This window comes from Micromesistius poutassou, assembly GCF_964030765.1.
Source record: "Micromesistius poutassou genome assembly, chromosome: 9".
NCBI lineage: Eukaryota > Metazoa > Chordata > Actinopteri > Gadiformes > Gadidae > Micromesistius > Micromesistius poutassou.
In genome coordinates, this window is record NC_140279.1 from 19,180,170 (window position 1) to 19,198,761 (window position 18,592).

At 41.4% G+C, this 18,592-nt stretch overlaps 1 protein-coding gene across 1 annotated transcript; it reads right to left on the reverse strand.

Moving 5' to 3' along the window:
* Positions 1–4,774: 4,774 nt before the first annotated feature.
* ak4 (adenylate kinase 4) lies at positions 4,775–11,753 on the reverse strand. The gene is made up of 6 exons (XM_084473281.1): positions 11,539–11,753; positions 11,271–11,435; positions 10,247–10,366; positions 8,505–8,677; positions 6,970–7,088; positions 4,775–6,525 (listed from the first exon to the last, which is right to left on the reverse strand). Exons 2-6 carry the CDS (start codon positions 11,410–11,412, stop codon positions 6,396–6,398), a joined length of 684 nt encoding a protein of 227 aa, XP_084329407.1. The 5' UTR covers positions 11,413–11,435; positions 11,539–11,753; the 3' UTR covers positions 4,775–6,395.
* Between the last annotated feature and the right edge of the window lie 6,839 nt (positions 11,754–18,592).

Consider the following 18,592-nt stretch of genomic DNA (forward strand, 5'->3'; position numbering starts at 1 on the left):
CATTGACTGGCGGCACCACATATCCCAAAGACAAGACCTCTGCTTTCTAAAGGGAGAACAATTCTACCGGGTGTCTGTCCTGGCGTAGTCTCTCTCTCGCTCTGTGTGTGTGTCTCTCTCTCTCTCTCTCTCTCTCTCTCTCTCTCCCTCTCCCTCTCCCCCCCCCCACCCCCCCCCCCCCTCCCCCCCCCTCTCTCTCTCTCTCTCTCTCTCTCTCTCTCTCTCTCTCTCTCTCTCTCCCCCCCCCCCCCCCCCCCCTCAGCAGCTCGTGTTTCCTCTAGCAAAGGCGCTAGAAGTCGCTGTCCTCCGGGCTGCGTTCAGACAACACGTTCAGACTGAATACCGCAATTTGGAACCATTCATATTTGCGGTAACAAATGTGTCTTGGGTGGATTGTTAGGCACCTTTGGTCTGTTTCATCGACATGCTTTCTTTTAGCTCCCATAACCAAATGTCGTTATTACTGTAGGAAACCTTATTTTAGCAGGTCTTTTTTTTTTGGCCTACCTGCATAATCATGCACTTACATTCCTGTTCCCATCAAACTACAAACATCCAAATGCAAGCTCTTTTTTTTAAAGAGTCTGGGACAAGAGAATGGAAACGTAAAGTCCCTTCCTATACCCGGATGCAGCATGCCACGTTATGTTGTGTTAACATGTCCAGGTTACCTCAAAGGAAAGCTCATGAAGCCTGTCCACAAACAAGAGAATGTGGCCCATGGCCGCGTGATGTTGGATATATCACTGTACAGCCCGAATGAGGAGGAACTCCTGGTCACCGAGGGGTTCATGATTATAAGAAGTTATTATATAGTTAAAACTTAACTCTGAGCTTCGTCAGAGAATGTCTAATATGAAGAGAACTGGCACTCTCTGGTGACTTCTGGTTTCTGAACTGACATCTCTGTCCATGCGAGGGCGCTCGCCAGTGAGTGCAGAATGAATGAGAGTCGACGGGTTTCACCCTCAAATTACACTTTTCTTGTCATTTTTTGTCAAGTAATTTGAGAGTCACATTCAAAAGGGGGGCTAACAGAATACACTCAGCTGAATATTGCATTTTTGAAGTTCACTTATCTGTTCTAAAAATCTGTTCAAAAAGATGATGACGTCACTGCCAGAGGTCCTGCAAGTTCTGAGTCACTTTGGCACTTCCGCATGTATAATATACATATTATAAATATACATATAATATATAACGATTAACTTTGACGGAAAGTCCTCCTTAAGACAATGTTTCTGTGCTTCAGCTTCAGATGCCATCAAGAGGGGTCTCTGGTCATAATCAGTCGCAAGTCCGTCCCTGACCAATCAGCATTCATTAGCAGAATGCTAACGTGTACGGCCAGCAACGGCCCAAACTGTAACAGAGTTGCCAACTCTCACGGTTGGCACCTCCAACTCTCAACTCTCCTCATTTTCATAAGGTATGCATTACAAGATCGTACAGAATCTCATGCCAGTGAAAACCCAAAAGTTGGCAGCCCTGCTGTAATAAATCGAAAGGACATAAGTACATTCATTCGACTTAATCTATAACTATACTATACTATAATCTATATTGAACTTGCGGAATCTACAATACAATCTGCGATATTTCAACGACAAGCAGGTGAAAGAGATCCATTTAGCCGTCTAGCTCCATAGACCCCCATTCAATCTGCACTCAGGCGATCACCCCCAGTGGAATTCTAATGGAACTGCAACCAGGTTTGATACAACGGGGCTGGCTCTCCGTGGTCGGGCTCTGGCTTCGTTTGGGTGCATTGGACGATAAATAATATAATCCAGTGTTTTCTGCTATTAAGACATCAGTGTTCAGATTTGTTGCTAGTCTGTCGGCTAACAACTTTCAAGCGCGCCGTTTTATAATTAAGCAATGGATCACGACAGGCTGTGTAATGTTCTCATTATACCACAGTTAAGGGACGGAAAAGCATTTTTTTTAACAAATACAAAAAAGTAGTCCCTCCTGGCTGCCTGCAAAGTGTACGGCGGTTGCTATGCAACACACTGTAGCGTCCTTCAGAGAGAAGGCTAGGCTAGAGACGGTAGCTCGGTTCGCCGGCAATTTAGCCTACTATCGAGTTCACTCACCGTGTGCCTATTGCTTTACAACATTTCCACCCTCTCCATCAATCAACATGTTTTTAGGCTTCAGTGAACTATGCTATCGCTTTTATATATAAATAAACAACAGTTCAAGTTAGGCGCGGAGTGATACTGGACTCTGTAAACTGAACGGGCGTCATAGCTGTGTGTATACGCTCAATACAATACAAAATACAACAGTTGGGAACCAATCAGATCGCTTGATTTAAGCCACCCCTTTTATAATGTATCGAATAGGATAGACAGGTGCAAAAAGATCTGACTCATACATTGATCCAAATGTCAAGTGTTGTTTTAGTTGGACCATGTGACGTTACGCTTGCGGTGATGACGGTGACAGTGCGGAATAGTTGCTCTCGGTCCAACAATCCGGACGTATGGTAGGCGCTGCCTCTCTCCGTTACCGCCAATCACCGATCAGAACAACATACAGTGGGCGGAGCCTTTCTCCGTCACACACCAATCAGAGGTAACTGCCTGCTACACGCTACACTGTACGTTCGGACCCTGGGATCTATGCCGCGCGGTTTTGGACCATAGGAGACACGACATCGCCATCAGCTGACAAGCAGAGGAATGAGGGAGATCTCCTCGGCACAGGGAGAAGTGAGGCAGATGTTGCACATTTTAACAGAAATCCCTGTTGTCGGAAGACAATTGAAAGAAATGTAAACGCGTCACGATAATCGTTTTGTAATCATTTTAAAAAGAGGCAGCGTTTCATTCCAATAGTAATAGGCCTGAATACGAAGCATTGATTCGATTTTCACAGGTCATGGGTAGGATACGCTTGTCCCATCAACAAGGATTACTATAAATATAGTATAGACCTACCTAATCCAGCAAAATCTCCCACAGACATAGAGCCGCATACATGCTGACCGTTCTAGACGCATGGCCAAGACCCATCACAGCCTCTCACATTAAAACATCAACAGAACCCACCGAAACAGAATGATGTGGCTGATGCTCCGGCGTGCTGTTTTCATTAAATCATTACGCAGTTCGCTTAAAGACGGGCCGGCCGCCAAGTAGGCTATCCAATATGTGTCCCTGTGTGATGAAATGGCTTGTACCCCGGTTTGAAACCCATCTCTTTCGTTCAGTATCTCTGCCACACAAAGATTTCGATATGTAGGTTCGGGCGGGGGGGGGGGGGGGTAAAGGATAATTATGTAACAAACATTTAGTCTACACCACATGACATCACGACGTTTTAATATCATCTAACTGCCGCTTTCACTTAATGTTTCTTGTGGAGTAGTAAAACGCGGAATACAACAGAAAACATGCACCGAGTCGTGAGCTCCTTAACGGGGATAACAACATTCCGCCGATCGTACCTTCAACAGCGCTCTCTACCATGATCCCCCAAGCCCAGCGTCCTCCCGCGATAGAGATGCTTTGGACCACAGCTGCGTTCAAAAACACCGACCTTTGAGTTGTCACTCGCAGCAGTCAGTCAAAGGTCACACCGTTAAATCCCCTGGCCTGATGTGTTGACTGAATGCAATAGTGGTGGAAAAGTGGAATAAAATATGCCTACAGTCCAGGGCTGCAGCAGCGTTGCTTCATGACATTTGGACAGAGGCTAAGGTGTCAGGCGACTGTCCTGAGAGCCATAGAGGCTGTGCATGGACCTGTCTACCTGCTGCTGGATGCATGGACCTGTCTACCTGCTGCTGGATGCATGGACCTGTCTACCTGCTGCCGGATGCGCAGGGGAACGGCGCCCCTACGCGCTCGTAAATGAGTCCTACAGGGTGGCTTTGTTGGCCCTTATTCAAGAGCCGACTGAATGGAATGGAAATATGGGGTTAGGAAACCTGCCCACGATTGACAGGATTAGGACTGACACATTTCTGTATAACATTCTGATAAGACTACATAACAGCAATTAAGTCTTAATATCTTTAAAAATACGTGTTAACAAAAATAGTATAACCTGTTAACGAGGTTGTATTATGTATAAATAAAATCACCATCACTTTTGATATTAAATCATGTTTCAGATGAAGGCTACTCAAAAGGGATTCATGGGAAAACATGGGATTGTGTGAAATTCTACCCATGCAATATGAAAACATAATTTAACTCTTGGACTAATTGTCAGTCGTCAACCAACGTCTGCAAGGTGTCCTTCTTATCCAACAGTTTTTTTCGGGGAGTTTTTCCCTTGCTCTTCCTTCAGATCATAGACATGTGTAGGCTAATTGTGATTGAAGGGAATGGAATTTACCTGATTTAACACCGTTGTAATTACATCATGACACAGAGCAGCGGAAGCCGCGTGTAATCCCTGAGTGATTCCCGGGGGCTCTACCCGAGTTGCACAAGACCCAAATGGTTTATTTGCAGAGCACGGGGGGGTCAAAGGAGGATTATGGAGAACTGGAGATGAGAAACGAGGAAGAGGCATGCGTAGTTGCTTCTTTATGCGTTTGGGTGCCAGCCTTTAGAAACTCCTCTCCATATCCATGTTCTGCTGTTTATTTATTGTTTGGTGTGTATTCATAAGGCTTGTCTGCGTATGAGTTTGTATCTGTTTGCGTATGAGTGTGTGTCTGTTAGCCTGTGTGTGTGTGTGTGTGTGTGTGTGTGTGTTTTCATGTTAGCTCAAATGTTATGAGGTAACACACAACCCAACTGAGTCAGCATACACTTGCTTTTATTGGAAATGTGGCATGTTTAGAGATAGAGCTGGCCGAAAGACAAAAGTATTGAACAATTTTGTTGATGGGCATCATACAAGCCACTCAGCAGATAAACCAACGGCTCTCTCTGTATTGTCAGCACTGAAGTGTAAAGCCCTTACCCTGTATCCATAAAAAGGCAACACTTTAAAAGACATGTCGTTCATTTTAAGCATTAAGATGAAATGCAACCGTTCAATTTCAAAGTGCGTAAAAAAAGACATCAATCTTGAATGTCACTAAATAGTGCAACATTATTCCGAACCGTTTTATGGTAAAATATATGTCAACGTTTACAAAAAAATTTGAAATTATAGAAAGGATTAGTGTGCAGAAAGACTTTAAAAAAAAAAGGACAGATTATATAAATGAAGCCCATTTGTTTGGACAATTGTCAACATATGATTGTAACAATGATATATTGCAACACTCATATTTTTCAAAATATTATGGAACAATTTCTCATGTAGTAGTAACCAATATTAGTATTATTTGACAAATGTATTGAACTCATATTCAACAGCCCACACAGGAGACGTTTGCAAACAGCTGTGATACTTAAGTTTCAGAACCTCATAATCCAAATTAGCAACTAATACCATGTTGCAAAAAAAACCACAAGTCAAACTCACAACTACCAACAACACATAGTATATGTTAAGAAATCACTGCAGCAAACCTGCATTGACTATCGCAGAATATTTGGAAATATTCCATCACTGAAATGTATGTGCTCCTCACATATGGCCAATCCAAGAACAGCCATTTCCTTTTAAGACTTAAAGCCCTTCTAAAACATATTTGGTTCAAGATATGTTACAGAAATCAGTAAGATCAATATTACTATGACACCATGATGAATTGTTATTCTCAGCAATATTGAAGTTAGCTTGGTAAAACAAAAGAGCCAAAGCACTATATTATATATTGTAATATTATTGTCTATATTCTGTATTTTACCATCCAGTTTGTATTCAGTATGACACTTACTTTATTATATCTATACAACTATAATGAAATAGTAATTTTACTCATATTGAAAGATAAATCCTATAATATATAAACAATTAAACAGTTTTGGTAATGCTACTCTATTTGGTCATGATCAAAAGTAATGTAAATCAGTTTTCTGATTCAATTCAACTGAAGAAAATTCAATATTTGTGCACAAGGAGCATTACTTTTATATTATTTGCTTTTTTTGGTCTAAGAAAATTATAAATAAATCTTGATTTGGTTCGTTTTTCCATTCTGGTGTAAAATACATGAGGTTGAAACTTAACAGATGTCATCTGTTCTTTTGATCCCTTTTTCTTGATCATCAGAAGCCATCATCATGTTTGTGGATTAGCAAGAGGCTTCCCTTTTCACTTTTACCCCAAAATGACTGATCAAATTGCCCAAAAACGCAGTACGTGCCTGCAATGCTTACACATGGCCCTTGCCTTGTTGTAAGAACTGGATGAACAGAAGTTAGACACTGCATATTTGACAACAAATGTATAAAGCAAAAGCAAAACCTAACTGTCTGCCCTCTAGCACCACCCCCAGGGTCTTCTGCCACCTGTGCTTCCTCGTCGCTTCCTCGTCAGGCCTGAGCGGGGGGCTGGCATGTGTCCAGGGGCTGGGTGGGGATCTTAGTGCTGAGAAGAGAGCTGATGTAGGGCCAGATGCGGTCTGTGTCTGTACCTGAGAACTGGTACAGGATGCCTTGGGACCTTTGTGAGAGAACACGGCCGAAGTCCAACACATAAAACAAACATATAACAATTAATAGACTTACAGAAGGTGATTTGTTTTAAATGTACTGTGGGGGTGGGGGGGGGGGGTTCTGCCTACATGTGATGTGTCTATCAAATGTAGATCTGTGAAGTGCGATGATAGTGCATGGTATTAAACATGTTCAAACGGCTATTTTGTAATTGTACTTACAGGGAACCAAGTGGTTTCCTCGCTGCGCAATATGCTTTTCCTGCCTTGAGCACCTCATGATTTTGGGGAATATCTGACGTCATTACAGGTTGAATAGGGTTTTTATTATAGGTGTAGGCGGCTCAATCTGACACTGTAGTCCTGTACAGTGACTGAAGCAAGAGAGCTGTGGGTAACTACTTTGGGTAACTACTGTGAGACTACTCAGAGAGGTTGCAACCTTGACTCACTTATATAAGTTCATGACAGGCTTGGCCACATCCTTGTAGTGCCTGAGGCGAGCCTGCAGGGCCTCCGGCCGGTCGTCTGCGTGCTGGATCAGAGGCTCCCCGCTGACGTCATCCCTGCCCTGTGCACAGTGTGGAGGAGTCGTCAGAACCGTCTCACAACACAACGTAACACAGTACAAACCGGCAGTACACACCGTACATCACAACATGGAACAACGTAACACAACATGACACAACCCAACCACACAAAATACTACAGTCCAACACAGTATAATACGACACAACCCGACAAAAAAATAGTACAACACACCATGACACAGTACATCCAAGTCAAGACGACACAACACAATATCGCACAACACAAAACAACACAGCACCACACAACACAGTAAAACAACAAACACAACCCTGTGAGGTGCATTTGGACACGGCACAACATGATTTTGACAATACAAAAACCTGTAAAACCCCCAAAACAAAATGGTCAACGCTGCTTTATAGAAGATTTGAGGGTTATAAAAGAGAGCGCAGAAAGATCTTGAAGCCAAACAACAACAAAGGAACCTCCCTCATCTCCCACCCTCATTACGTTCTACAATAGAGAACCTCCCTCATCTCCCACCCTCACTACGTTCTACAATAGAGAACCTCCCTCATCTCCCACCCTCACTACGTTCTACAATAGAGAAGCGTTGCCTTCATGCACATGTCATTGAGAGGCCAGAACGATTTGCTGAACCAATCAGGGAAGAGATTGCCCTGATTGCTATGTAATTTCTACCAAATTACAATCAAATAATAGCTCTTAAATCTTACCCAAAGCACCTTTAACAGGCTTGTGGAACCTAATGAATGAAGAAACATTCAGCTCTCGGTTGGTGTCTATATAACGTTATCAGGGCTATCAGTCCGTACGAGGACAGAGTCACAACAAAGTGCTCCGCTCACAGTTTAGCTCCTATGGAAAGAACTTCCCGCCTGTGGCTCTGACACCATTAAAATGATATACATTATTTTTATTATGACATTTTTTGAGTGGATCGTAATTTAAATAGCCAGCTTCAAATGCTGACCATGTTAATGATAAGCATTCGATCATGCCCAGTATGACTGGGGATTTTGTGCACAGGTATGAGATAGTTAGAAAGAATCTTAAACAACCGTGTAATAGCCCTTTGAACGTGAGAGCTGTGATCATTGGGTAACTACTGTGAGAGGTTGCAACCTTGACTCACTTATATAAGTTCACAACAGGCTTGGCCACGTCCTTGTAGTGCCTGAGGCGAGTTTTGTTTTTGTAGTGCCGAGGCGAATTGTTGTCTTATTAGCTACTCTTCCGCCCACCGAAGACATAGAAAAGTGATGCCAAACATGTCTTTGTTGGCAGCTATCATAACCTAAATATATACACAGATTTCCTGGAAGGTTGCAAAACATTCTTAATCAACTCGTTCCCTCTATCCCAAAAGGAACCTCATTGTGTTAAAAAGGATTGGCCAGCCCTTTAAGCGAGTATCCATCACTTGTCTTCAGACCTGGACTTGAGGAGGGTTGAAGCCCATGTTGTAGACCCTGCCGCTGGCTGGATGGATCCACCGGTCGCTCACCCTCTCCCGTAGCGTCTCAAAGGGGATGTTGAGGCTGATGACCAGGTCCAGCTGGCAGATGTCATTCAAAGCTTTGGCCTGGGCGATGGTCCTGGGGAACCCTGCAGAAGCAACAGGGCAGAGGTGCCAGCAAACTAGTTGGCAGGAATTATTGCTGAGCAAAAAAACACTTACATAGGTATCTCTGGACTAAGTCATTAAGAATTAAAGTGTTACAGTAACTGCACATTCAACCAGGCCCTATGCATGTTTCAAACGACTGGCTAATAAAAACATAGACAATTAAAAATGATCCTAATGCCGCATGGGATGTACAAAAATACACATTGCATAATTTGTTCACTCGAAAGATTATGCCAGTCACTGCTTTGATTTTGAACATGTAATTTAACCTCATGGAGAGTTTCATGTTTTCATGTTTCTCTTTTTCATGGTTGCAATTTGGCAATACTTGAAATACTTTCAGAAGTTACATGTTAGTAATCAATTTCTACATACATAGGTGAGTCACACACATCACATGGATGGATTTCCAAATAAATTTGGGGTAAATAGCCAGTGAAGCCATTAAAAAGACTTGCAGATATGTAGATATGGCCTATGTAATGTACAGCTGGGTCATGTTAAAAAAATTGAATCCTGTAAGAATCACAATACTTATCTTCGATGATTCTGAATCGATGCAGAACTTCCAAAAATCTCTATTCATATTTTTTCCTGCTTTTGTTATCCAATCAGTTGATATAACTTTTTCAAATATTGAAACGCCATAGTCTTATACACACTTTACTCTGCTTTCATGCCATAATCTGCCACACTGGCTTTCTTTGTACACAGCGCACTAGAGTCAAATCGAATTGTAAGTTTCAGGAAGATTCACACCACTACCCCATGTGTTCTTGAACTTCGGTCCACCTTGCTCAGAGTAGAAATACAACTAATTCAAAGATGTTACCATGCAGTAACTACAGTTTCTCTATCTGGCTTGAACTCTTCACCTTGAACTTGGTCTCAAGCAATATTAGAGCCTTGTGTTGAGCCCTGGCCATTTAGATCCTTCAAGTGAACACCTTGTTTCAGCTTGAATTTCAACACTATGAGATTTAAAAAACTCATGTTTTGGACTAAGGGGTTTAGGACGGAGGGGGGGGATGTTATCCCTATGGTAACAACCCACCCAACTTTGTGATACTTATTTTTCAAGCTTGGACTTTTCATTGAGCATGAGTGTTAAAATTAGCGTTAATAACGCAGCTAACTGCTCCCTGGACGGAGCTGGGCCTCCACATGGAGGTGGTGTATCATCACAGCCGTCCTGCCTGGGCGCTTACACAGCTTCTGCTGAGGTCACCTCAGGTCATACATGTTTGTGTACAAACTCAACCTACGTGACCACTACAAGTATCTATTTTCATTGGAAAAATGGTACAACTAGTATAACTACTACTATTCCTAGCAGTATCAATATCAGTATAATATAATATAATTTTTTAATTAAATTGTTATTCATTTTATATTAATAATTAGTTAATTAACACACACACACACACACACACAGGCGGGGTATCACACCTCATCCACTACTAACACCCCCACACTATTTCAAGTGGGGTCAACACGTGCAACCCATGTGACATGTGACAGTGGAAGGCCTATCGTGTAGTTCATACCGTCCAGCAGCCAGCTGTGACCCGTCAGCTGCTCCAGTCTGGGGAGCATCAGCCGGGACATGAGATGATCAGGCACCAGCATGCTTCTCTCAACATAGCCCTTCACTAGCACACCGGCCTCTGACACACACACACACACACACACACACACACACACACACACACACACACACACACACACACACACACACACACACACACACACGTAAGTTTCCTTGTCTTGTTCATTACTGCATTGTATTATTTGTTACAAAAGGACCTCACAATGTAGCATCTGAGATTATGTGTGATGCATTTAAATAAATTGTTTCGCTGTTGGACACATACAATTACTTTTCCAAAAGCTATAGGGGGATCATTACAAGCGACTGAATTAAGCGACTGAATTTAGGAATATATTATGAATGGAAACAGATTTTACATTCAAAATGCATCCCATAATTAAAATCCAATTTAACTACTTTTAGTCTAAACATTAATCATGTATTTCCCCTGAAAGTTAACTCATTTTAGAAAGTTAATTATCCGCTCAGATGGTTAGTCATGAGATTTTATTTCTGCACCAAATCTGGCCAATCATGAACATGGGGATCATTCATCTTGTCAAGGCATTTCATTAACACGCAACATGTTACACATTTATCCATCCATATTATTATCTAGAAAGTCGTAAAGGTTATTCTAGCTCTTCAAATTGTCCTATCCTACAACAAGGAATTGGAATTGGAATGGAATTTGTAACATGTGTTTTTACTTACAGAAACACGCACTTGAATTAACATGTCATGTGTGGTGAAAAAAGCCTGCCACACGCAAGTTAAAATACAGGTTCTAGTTTGGTAGGCCTATGCATTCAAATACAGCCATTATTAAAACAGAAATTAGGTAGGCCTATTTGTCAACGCCTAATACTAAGTACGTTTTCCTCAATTCGTCAATGCCAAAATGTGTAAATGTGTTAATAGATATGACTTCGAACACTTTGCAAATTCAATACAATTACAGCAGCGATTCCTTTCCCTACCTGTGTTCGCTGCTATACCCTCGCGCAGAAAGTGCCCACTAGATAGGTATTGGAGCCCAAAATTTTGCGCAATCCTTTTTGATATAGTTCCTTTTCCAGATCCTGGAGGACCCATGATAGCTGTTCGAAATAATTTGGCCATGGTCCCTCGATAGCCAAAGTTTCCTAAGAGAACAAAGCATATCATTCTTGCATTTGTTTAAGCCACAAGCCTTAAGCTAAATACATTAAACGTTAAAGAGCATACAAGAGGACCAAAACAAATTGCCTTTTCAAATCGAGATCTATCACATCTAAGGAGTCTTCTGGGTTCTTCTTTTTCTCACAGGCTTTTATTGTGGGCTATCCCACGGTTCTATGAATCAAATGAAGCCTAAAACTTTTGTTGGTCCTTTTTCCGTACTCAAAAGAAAACCAGATCGTCTACGTCGTTCTCTGCGAATGGATGAGGGAGCTTCTACAACGCCCTACTTCTCTGCCCCAATACGACACATCTCTTAAAAACTGCGAATGACTGCGCGCAGAACTTCGCAATGTAATGTGGTTGTTGTAGTTTTCTACCGAAGGACTCACTTTCACATAAACAAATGTTCTCCAGTGTATGTTCCTCCTGCTGAATCGTTATAAGCTACCTGCAGGTTTGGTTGGATAAAAAAAAGTCGTCAGATCAGGAAGTCAGGTAAGAGAAAATGACGCCAGACAATATTAATATATGAAGGAATACAATGCTAAGAAGATTATAAAATAGTGACAGACATGCAGGTAGACATGCATTGGTTAGGATACTACAGATATATATCGATAGCTAGAGACGGATATAGCCTATATGCAGAGACAGAAGGAGAGAGAGGAAGGGAGATAAAGGGGGTGAGAGAGAGAGAGAGAGGGAGAGACATAGACTTAATTTCATAATAACTCCATTGAGCGCTGTCTAAAGGGAATGTGGCTCTTACATAGCAGATATAGCGTGACAAATAATTATATGTAGGACACGTGAACCTCAGTAATTGATTGCATTTTTGCGTGTTTTTATGTGCGGCGCCAAATCGCAAACAGTGGCCAAATGCGCAAAACACAAGAGCTAGTCCTCGTGCTCCACGTAACATTTGCGGACCATGCATACTTGTTGCAAGCCGTACAGCGTCGGCAGTGTCCCAAAGCTGTCAAATACTGCGCACAGCCTGCTGTCTCCGGTCAGGCGATCCTACCAGCGTCCACCAGCGACCCGAACAACTAGGAGGATTAAACCATTTTAGATACTAATTTCGCATCCAGACCCGGAAGCTTGGAGAAAAAAAAAATAGATTGTGGTTTGTCACATGGCTTAAGAGATTTCAATAACAACAAAAAATGGCGACAATCACGTTGCTCGTGTGATCTTGCTGCGTCATTAAAAATATTCATGTAAACAAGGGAATTAAGAACGATTACAGGTAAGAAGAGTCGATTTGTTTCCCATTTGTCAGCTACGCAAAGGAATTAAAATACGTATTGATATTTTTTAGGATCCTTGCACAACGTGACATTTGTTTTTTACCTAGAAGGGGGTGTGTATAACTCGGGGCGTTAACGTGTGGCTGCACAATAACATTTTATACGATAAGATTGCATTGGCTGAGGCGTTTAAGTTATTAAAATGTAGGCCTACGTCCGTTTAAAACCTCCGCGTCTATTGCAGCGACAATATCTATTGAACGTTTTTGTTTTCCCAACTTTTTGTTGATAACAATAGGTTCTAGCAGCGACACGCATGATTATCTTATGTTTGTTTTTTTCTTATTCGTCTCTTGTGCATGTATATGATTAGGCTCCCTCGATTGGGCTTTAAGGTAATGTCTTGTCTCGCTGTCACTACAGGGCATTCTCGGTAATTCAAATTCTGGCAGTCGTGCAATGTAGGATTTATGCCACAGGAATGACAGCGACGATTGTTATTTTGAATCTAACCATATATGTGTTGTCCGTAATAATAGGCTACATTAAATGTTTTTTGCAAGTGACTCGTCTGTTTTGTAATATAGAGACAGCTAATGGAGTTGTTTACATGAAGAGGCGGGGAGGAGTCTACGTCGACGCGCGATGAGACTGGACTGCTTGGTTGGGCGGAGTCCTGAAAATAATCACAACAAGTCTGACGTCACTCGGCCTTGTGGTTAGTATGAATAATCTGGCTTCTACAAACAAGGAAAAAAGGCTATAATGAGCTACTCCCACATTACATCAGATACAACTCGAGTGAACAAAAATGGCTGCAACATAAATTGACAATACTATTCAACATTAGACCTAGTATGTATGTATGTATGCCATACTCAAAATCGATAATTGCGCAATGTGTGTGGATTAAGTGTATGGCGCTCATGATCCGATATGATGTAACCCGTGATAAATGATTGAGTCTGTGGGAATCCCTTCTTTGACACACCCTGATTTCCCAATAACTGCCTACATGAGTGGGAAATAATTTCCATTAGTAAAATGACCTAGAGCTGATATTAGCTAACAATATCTTCTTAACATTTACAATTCCAGCATTGTTCAAAGTGCAGTCTGTTCCGCAGCCATGATGGAAGATTGTACATCTAAATATGTGAATTATTTATAAACATTCCTAGAACCCTGTAAATATTTGATGTAATTTCACATTAGCATATCATAACTACTCTGGTATTTTTGGGTTAGCTGATACCAAATAGTCATGTAAGCCTACTTCAACTGTGACTCATTAGGGTGAGAGGAAAGGTGGCTGCGTTGGACACAGAATGGGGTGACACCGTTCTGCCGGTGACTGACAGTGTGGTGGAGTCGGTGGACGGCTAGATTTGCCAGGCTGCCCTGGTTCAGTTATCACAGTGCTGATGCTGTGCCCATGGAAGGTACAGTACTGTGATAACTGAATGATGGCGGCCACCTTGACACTGGAGCATTGGAAGCAAAGGACGTCCAGACTCCCATTTAGTAGAGATGACGTCTTGATGAAAGGCCTTAGCATGTTGCAATGGATTGTTTACCATAGCAAACGTTGCATATGGGTAAGGAATCAGTGCAGGTAAAAAAAGGTTTATCTTGCTACCGTATTCTGTTTCATGGAGAGATGTTATGCATGCTGACGTACAAACAAATCTTGGCCACATGAAAGTATCATATTTCTTATAACATGTTTTCAATAAATGAATACAAAACTTGTGTCTGTTGTATCTATGTATCTTCGATTTAATATATTAAGATGAGACATATACACTTTTAGCATTGTTAATAACATTTACTAGCCTTCATTCCAGCCACCCTCTTGACTCAAGAGTATTCCACACTTTGGTCTTTGGGGGCAGGTATAGCTCAGACTGCTGCGGAACACCGCACGTCTGGAAACACAAACCAGCCTGGGGTTTGTTTCCCAAAAGCATAGTTGGTAACTTCCATAGCAACCTACCTCTTAGGGACTCAAAAGTTAATAGGAAAGTGTTTCCCAAAACCATTTCACCGACATAGGAAGCTCTGAAGTTATTTAACTCCATAGTACTAGGTAAGGTAAGGCTTCCTGACTGTTTCCCAACAACATAGTCTGGCTGAGTAGTGATGGCAATAGTCCTCTGAAGAATACGTCCAGCGTCCGAGGCTCCGGTTCCCTCGGTCAAATGTCTATGGGCAATAACGTGGGCTTTATGAATGATCGTACATAACAAACTCTGTAGGTGGCGAAGAAGTAAAAGCTGCATCACGTTTTCAACTACAACCTTTTTCCATCTGGTTTCCACTGGGGTTTGGATTGGTGGTGCCGTTAAAGTAGTAAACGATTATTAATGCTAACCGGGAGCTAGTTACAATCTGCGCAGACTTCATACGTCATACTTGTTAGGGAGGAGGGAGTCCTCGCACCAGTCACAACCTAACGTGATGGTCATTTCACGCGTGGTCTATAAAACTTAATCGCTGGCGAGGTTCAGCCTCTTATCTCGCCAACCGTCCCGGATTGTGCGGGACGTCCCGTATTTCGGGTGATTTTGAGCCCCTGTCCCGCATTTCGATCACAGCCTCGTCGGCCTTGAAAAAAAAACCACCTCAGCGCACCAAATCAGCCGGCCGAGACCTCGCTAAAGAGGTGGTCTCGGTTCGTTTGAGATGTGAAAGCGAACGCACCTCGGTCCGATCCAAAAAGCATACTCCTCTTTGTGGACGTAACAGGCACCCGCTCAGCCGCGCGCATTATGGGAATTATTGTTTGATTAGCGGTAACAGCACATTGTCGGACCGTCGGGTGAAAATGAGTCGTGGCTCAACATGGAGCAAAGAGGAGACGGAATGTCTATTGGATATTTGGGCAGACGCCCACATAGAACGTATGCTGGCAAACACACATAAAAATGTATTTAACACATCGCATTTAACACATTGAGCACCTGACTGTGCAGAAGGATAAAAAAAAATGCTTGAATCAGTCAGGAGTAGCAAGAAATATCCATGGAAGCAGTAGCCTAGATGGTGAGTCTTATTTTGGTTTGCTTGTTAATTAATTGCAATTTCTTATGTATGCAATTCCCACATATAATAATAAAAAATCACATTTATATAGCGCTTTATGTGGTACTCAAAGTCGCACATATAGCCTTCCACTAGATAACTTCATAGATTAAGGGCAGTATTTCTCAAACTAATATAATAATTTGTTTCTGTCATTTACTGCAGGGTAAGAGGAGGTCCATGAGACAGTTGACTGGGGATAGAAACAGAGAGACAGACAACAAAGACGCAGACAAGTGGATAACAACAGAGACAAACACAGACAAGACAATAGTAAGAAACGGAAACAGGTCAGGATAGCAACACCAATAAAATGTATGAAAGACAAACAGTTAAGACAGATGGACAATAACAAAAATGTTCTACACCCTTTGTAATTGTAAAAGTTATAATAAAATGTTTATAATAACCTACATAAATGGCTGTCTTTCTTCAAAATGCTATGCCCCCCCAAGTGGTTCATTCATATAGGCCCTAGCTTTCATTACCCAGATTATAGCAATAGAAATAGAAATTAGCTTTTTAAAGGCCAATCATTATTACTGTGAACCATCCAAGCAAGTACAGAAATGGTTTGTCCTTTAACACTTTGAAATTAAGTTTATGGTAGGGGGCGCGCGCGCGCACATGTGCACGCGCACACCTGGAACAAACAAAGTGTCCTGCATTTGGGGTTGAGAAAGTTGGCAACCCTACTCGACGACAACTTTTTGGTTTGACCGTGATAAGAGTTTGTTTGCTGTTATTGAGTTATTGATTTATTTTGTTTAGGATTTTGTATAAATCCTAAACAAACTAAATAAACATTTATTATTATTTTCATTCTTTCTTGCTCGTAGAAGCCCACCTCCGTGGACCTCTGGTGCCACTGTCGGTGAAGACAAACTATGAAACATTGGCGTTGCTATGCAACCTTGACTGGGAGAGTCGTGAGGTAGCGCAGGATGACCAGAAACGGGAACGTTGCTAGTTCGATCCCCGGCGATCGTAATCATAGTTTTACAAGCACACCCAACCTATGCCATATTTTCCCAGCGCTCTCCTAAATAAAACAGCACACATTCACCAATCTTTATTTGTAAATATAACATGATATTCAGTCTTTGTGTGTGTGTGTGTGTGTGTGTGTGTGTGTGTGTGTGTGTGTGTGTGTGTGTGTGTGTGTGTGTGTGTGTGTGTGTGTGTGTGTACATCAAATAATTTTCAAAGCAAGGATACGTTAAATCCACTGCAACCACTATCACTGAAGCTTCGAGTAACAATTGGCTAAACGCTTCAATGCTTCATAAAAAACTTTGCCATCACTATGGCTGAGTCCTTATTACTCACACAGTGAAAAGGCAAATTATTTACAACAGCTCGAGGGCTGTTGTAGGTCCATATTTGGCCGGCTATTCATGGTCATGTGACCGATTTCAGTGTTCCTCGTCTTTTTCTGTGATTGGAATTCCAAGTTGGCTCATTATCGCCACCAAGTGTCAGGGGTGTGGATCATCAAATCTCTGACGATAGAGCCTACATTTAAAGACTACCACAAAATGATGTTCTTAAATGCTTCTTAAAATATAGTTACTCAAATTTGAATTAGGCAGCCATCGGTGTAAGCAGCACAAAATTACTTGTCAATTTCTACAAGTTTCATGCAATATAGCCTAATAATTTAATTTTACTCGCATTATTTTAAATGTTGCAACATCAACACGATATACATTTTCAGATACTTTAGATACCAGTCGAATCCACCCTTGATACATCCCATTAATTCTTGACCTCAAATATTTTTATCCAGTTATTGTTGTAAGTAGGCCTAGGCTATCATGTTTTTTTAAGAGTTGCCCAGTTGGTGACGTATGGTTTACTAGTGACGCGTGAACATGGCGGAACATGAAAGTTTTACTCAATATAGAAGAATCAACCATCATATCACATATTTTACTATTGATTGACGTTGTAACCGTCTGTTGGCATCGACTTTGCTCAGTTTTAAACATTGTGTACTGGTAAACCAGCTCTAGGGGGCAAGTGTAGCCTTCCATACAGTGGCAATACAATGTGCTTCTCATAAATAAAAGAAAAAGGACAGTAGGTGATCGGCTACAAGGAAATAAAGGCGTGCGAACTTGACACTGATCCTACTAAGTTCTGTTTAGTTCTGTTTTTTATCAGATAAAAAACCCCTGCTGTGAATAACTTTCCCAACGCAGTGCACATGAACGGTCGCTGTCGGGAACACGCGTAAGCGTGAGCGTCATCACTGGCGAGCCGTCTTGTTATCACCAGGACCGTGAACGCGCCTAATGGGGTGTTCAGATCCCTCGGAAGTGGGGAAATATTTTTATTTATTTATTTTTTTAATTCTTTATTATAATCAACATTTACAAAATTCAAAAAAGGCACATCACATTCATATTCTTGTCATATTAAAGAAAAACCGAGCGAGGTCAACACACTTAACATAAAAGAAAATAGCAGACAAAACAAAACAAAATAAAAACAAAAGCATTAACACAAGTGATCAATCAGGAATCAGGGCACACAAATATTCATTAAAATGCTGGGCTCCTTTCATTTTACACTGTTTAATTGTTTTTTTTATATAATAAAAATTTGAAAACGGGGGAAGTTTTAAGAAAACGACATTTATGAATAAAATATTTTGCCAATAGAATCAAATTATTATTTCCAAATTCAGTTTTTTTGTTTTCCATTTGAAGACCAAATCTTATTTTTTCATACGTCAGAATAGGGATATCTTTCTCATTATAACTTATCCAGTACTGAAACCTATCCCAGAAAGTTTGGGT

Bases quoted from the DNA above. Each gene is read 5' to 3' on its own strand.
- ak4 (XM_084473281.1), bottom strand. From the start codon at position 11,412: ATGGCCAAATTATTTCGAACAGCTATCATGGGTCCTCCAGGATCTGGA. The intron at 10,367-11,270 runs GTAGGGAAAGGA...TGTGTGTGTCAG, and splicing joins GGGTATAGCAGCGAACACAG to AGGCCGGTGTGCTAGTGAAG. The intron at 6,526-6,969 runs GTGAGTCAAGGT...TCTCTCACAAAG, and splicing joins CCTGTCATGAACTTATATAA to GTCCCAAGGCATCCTGTACC.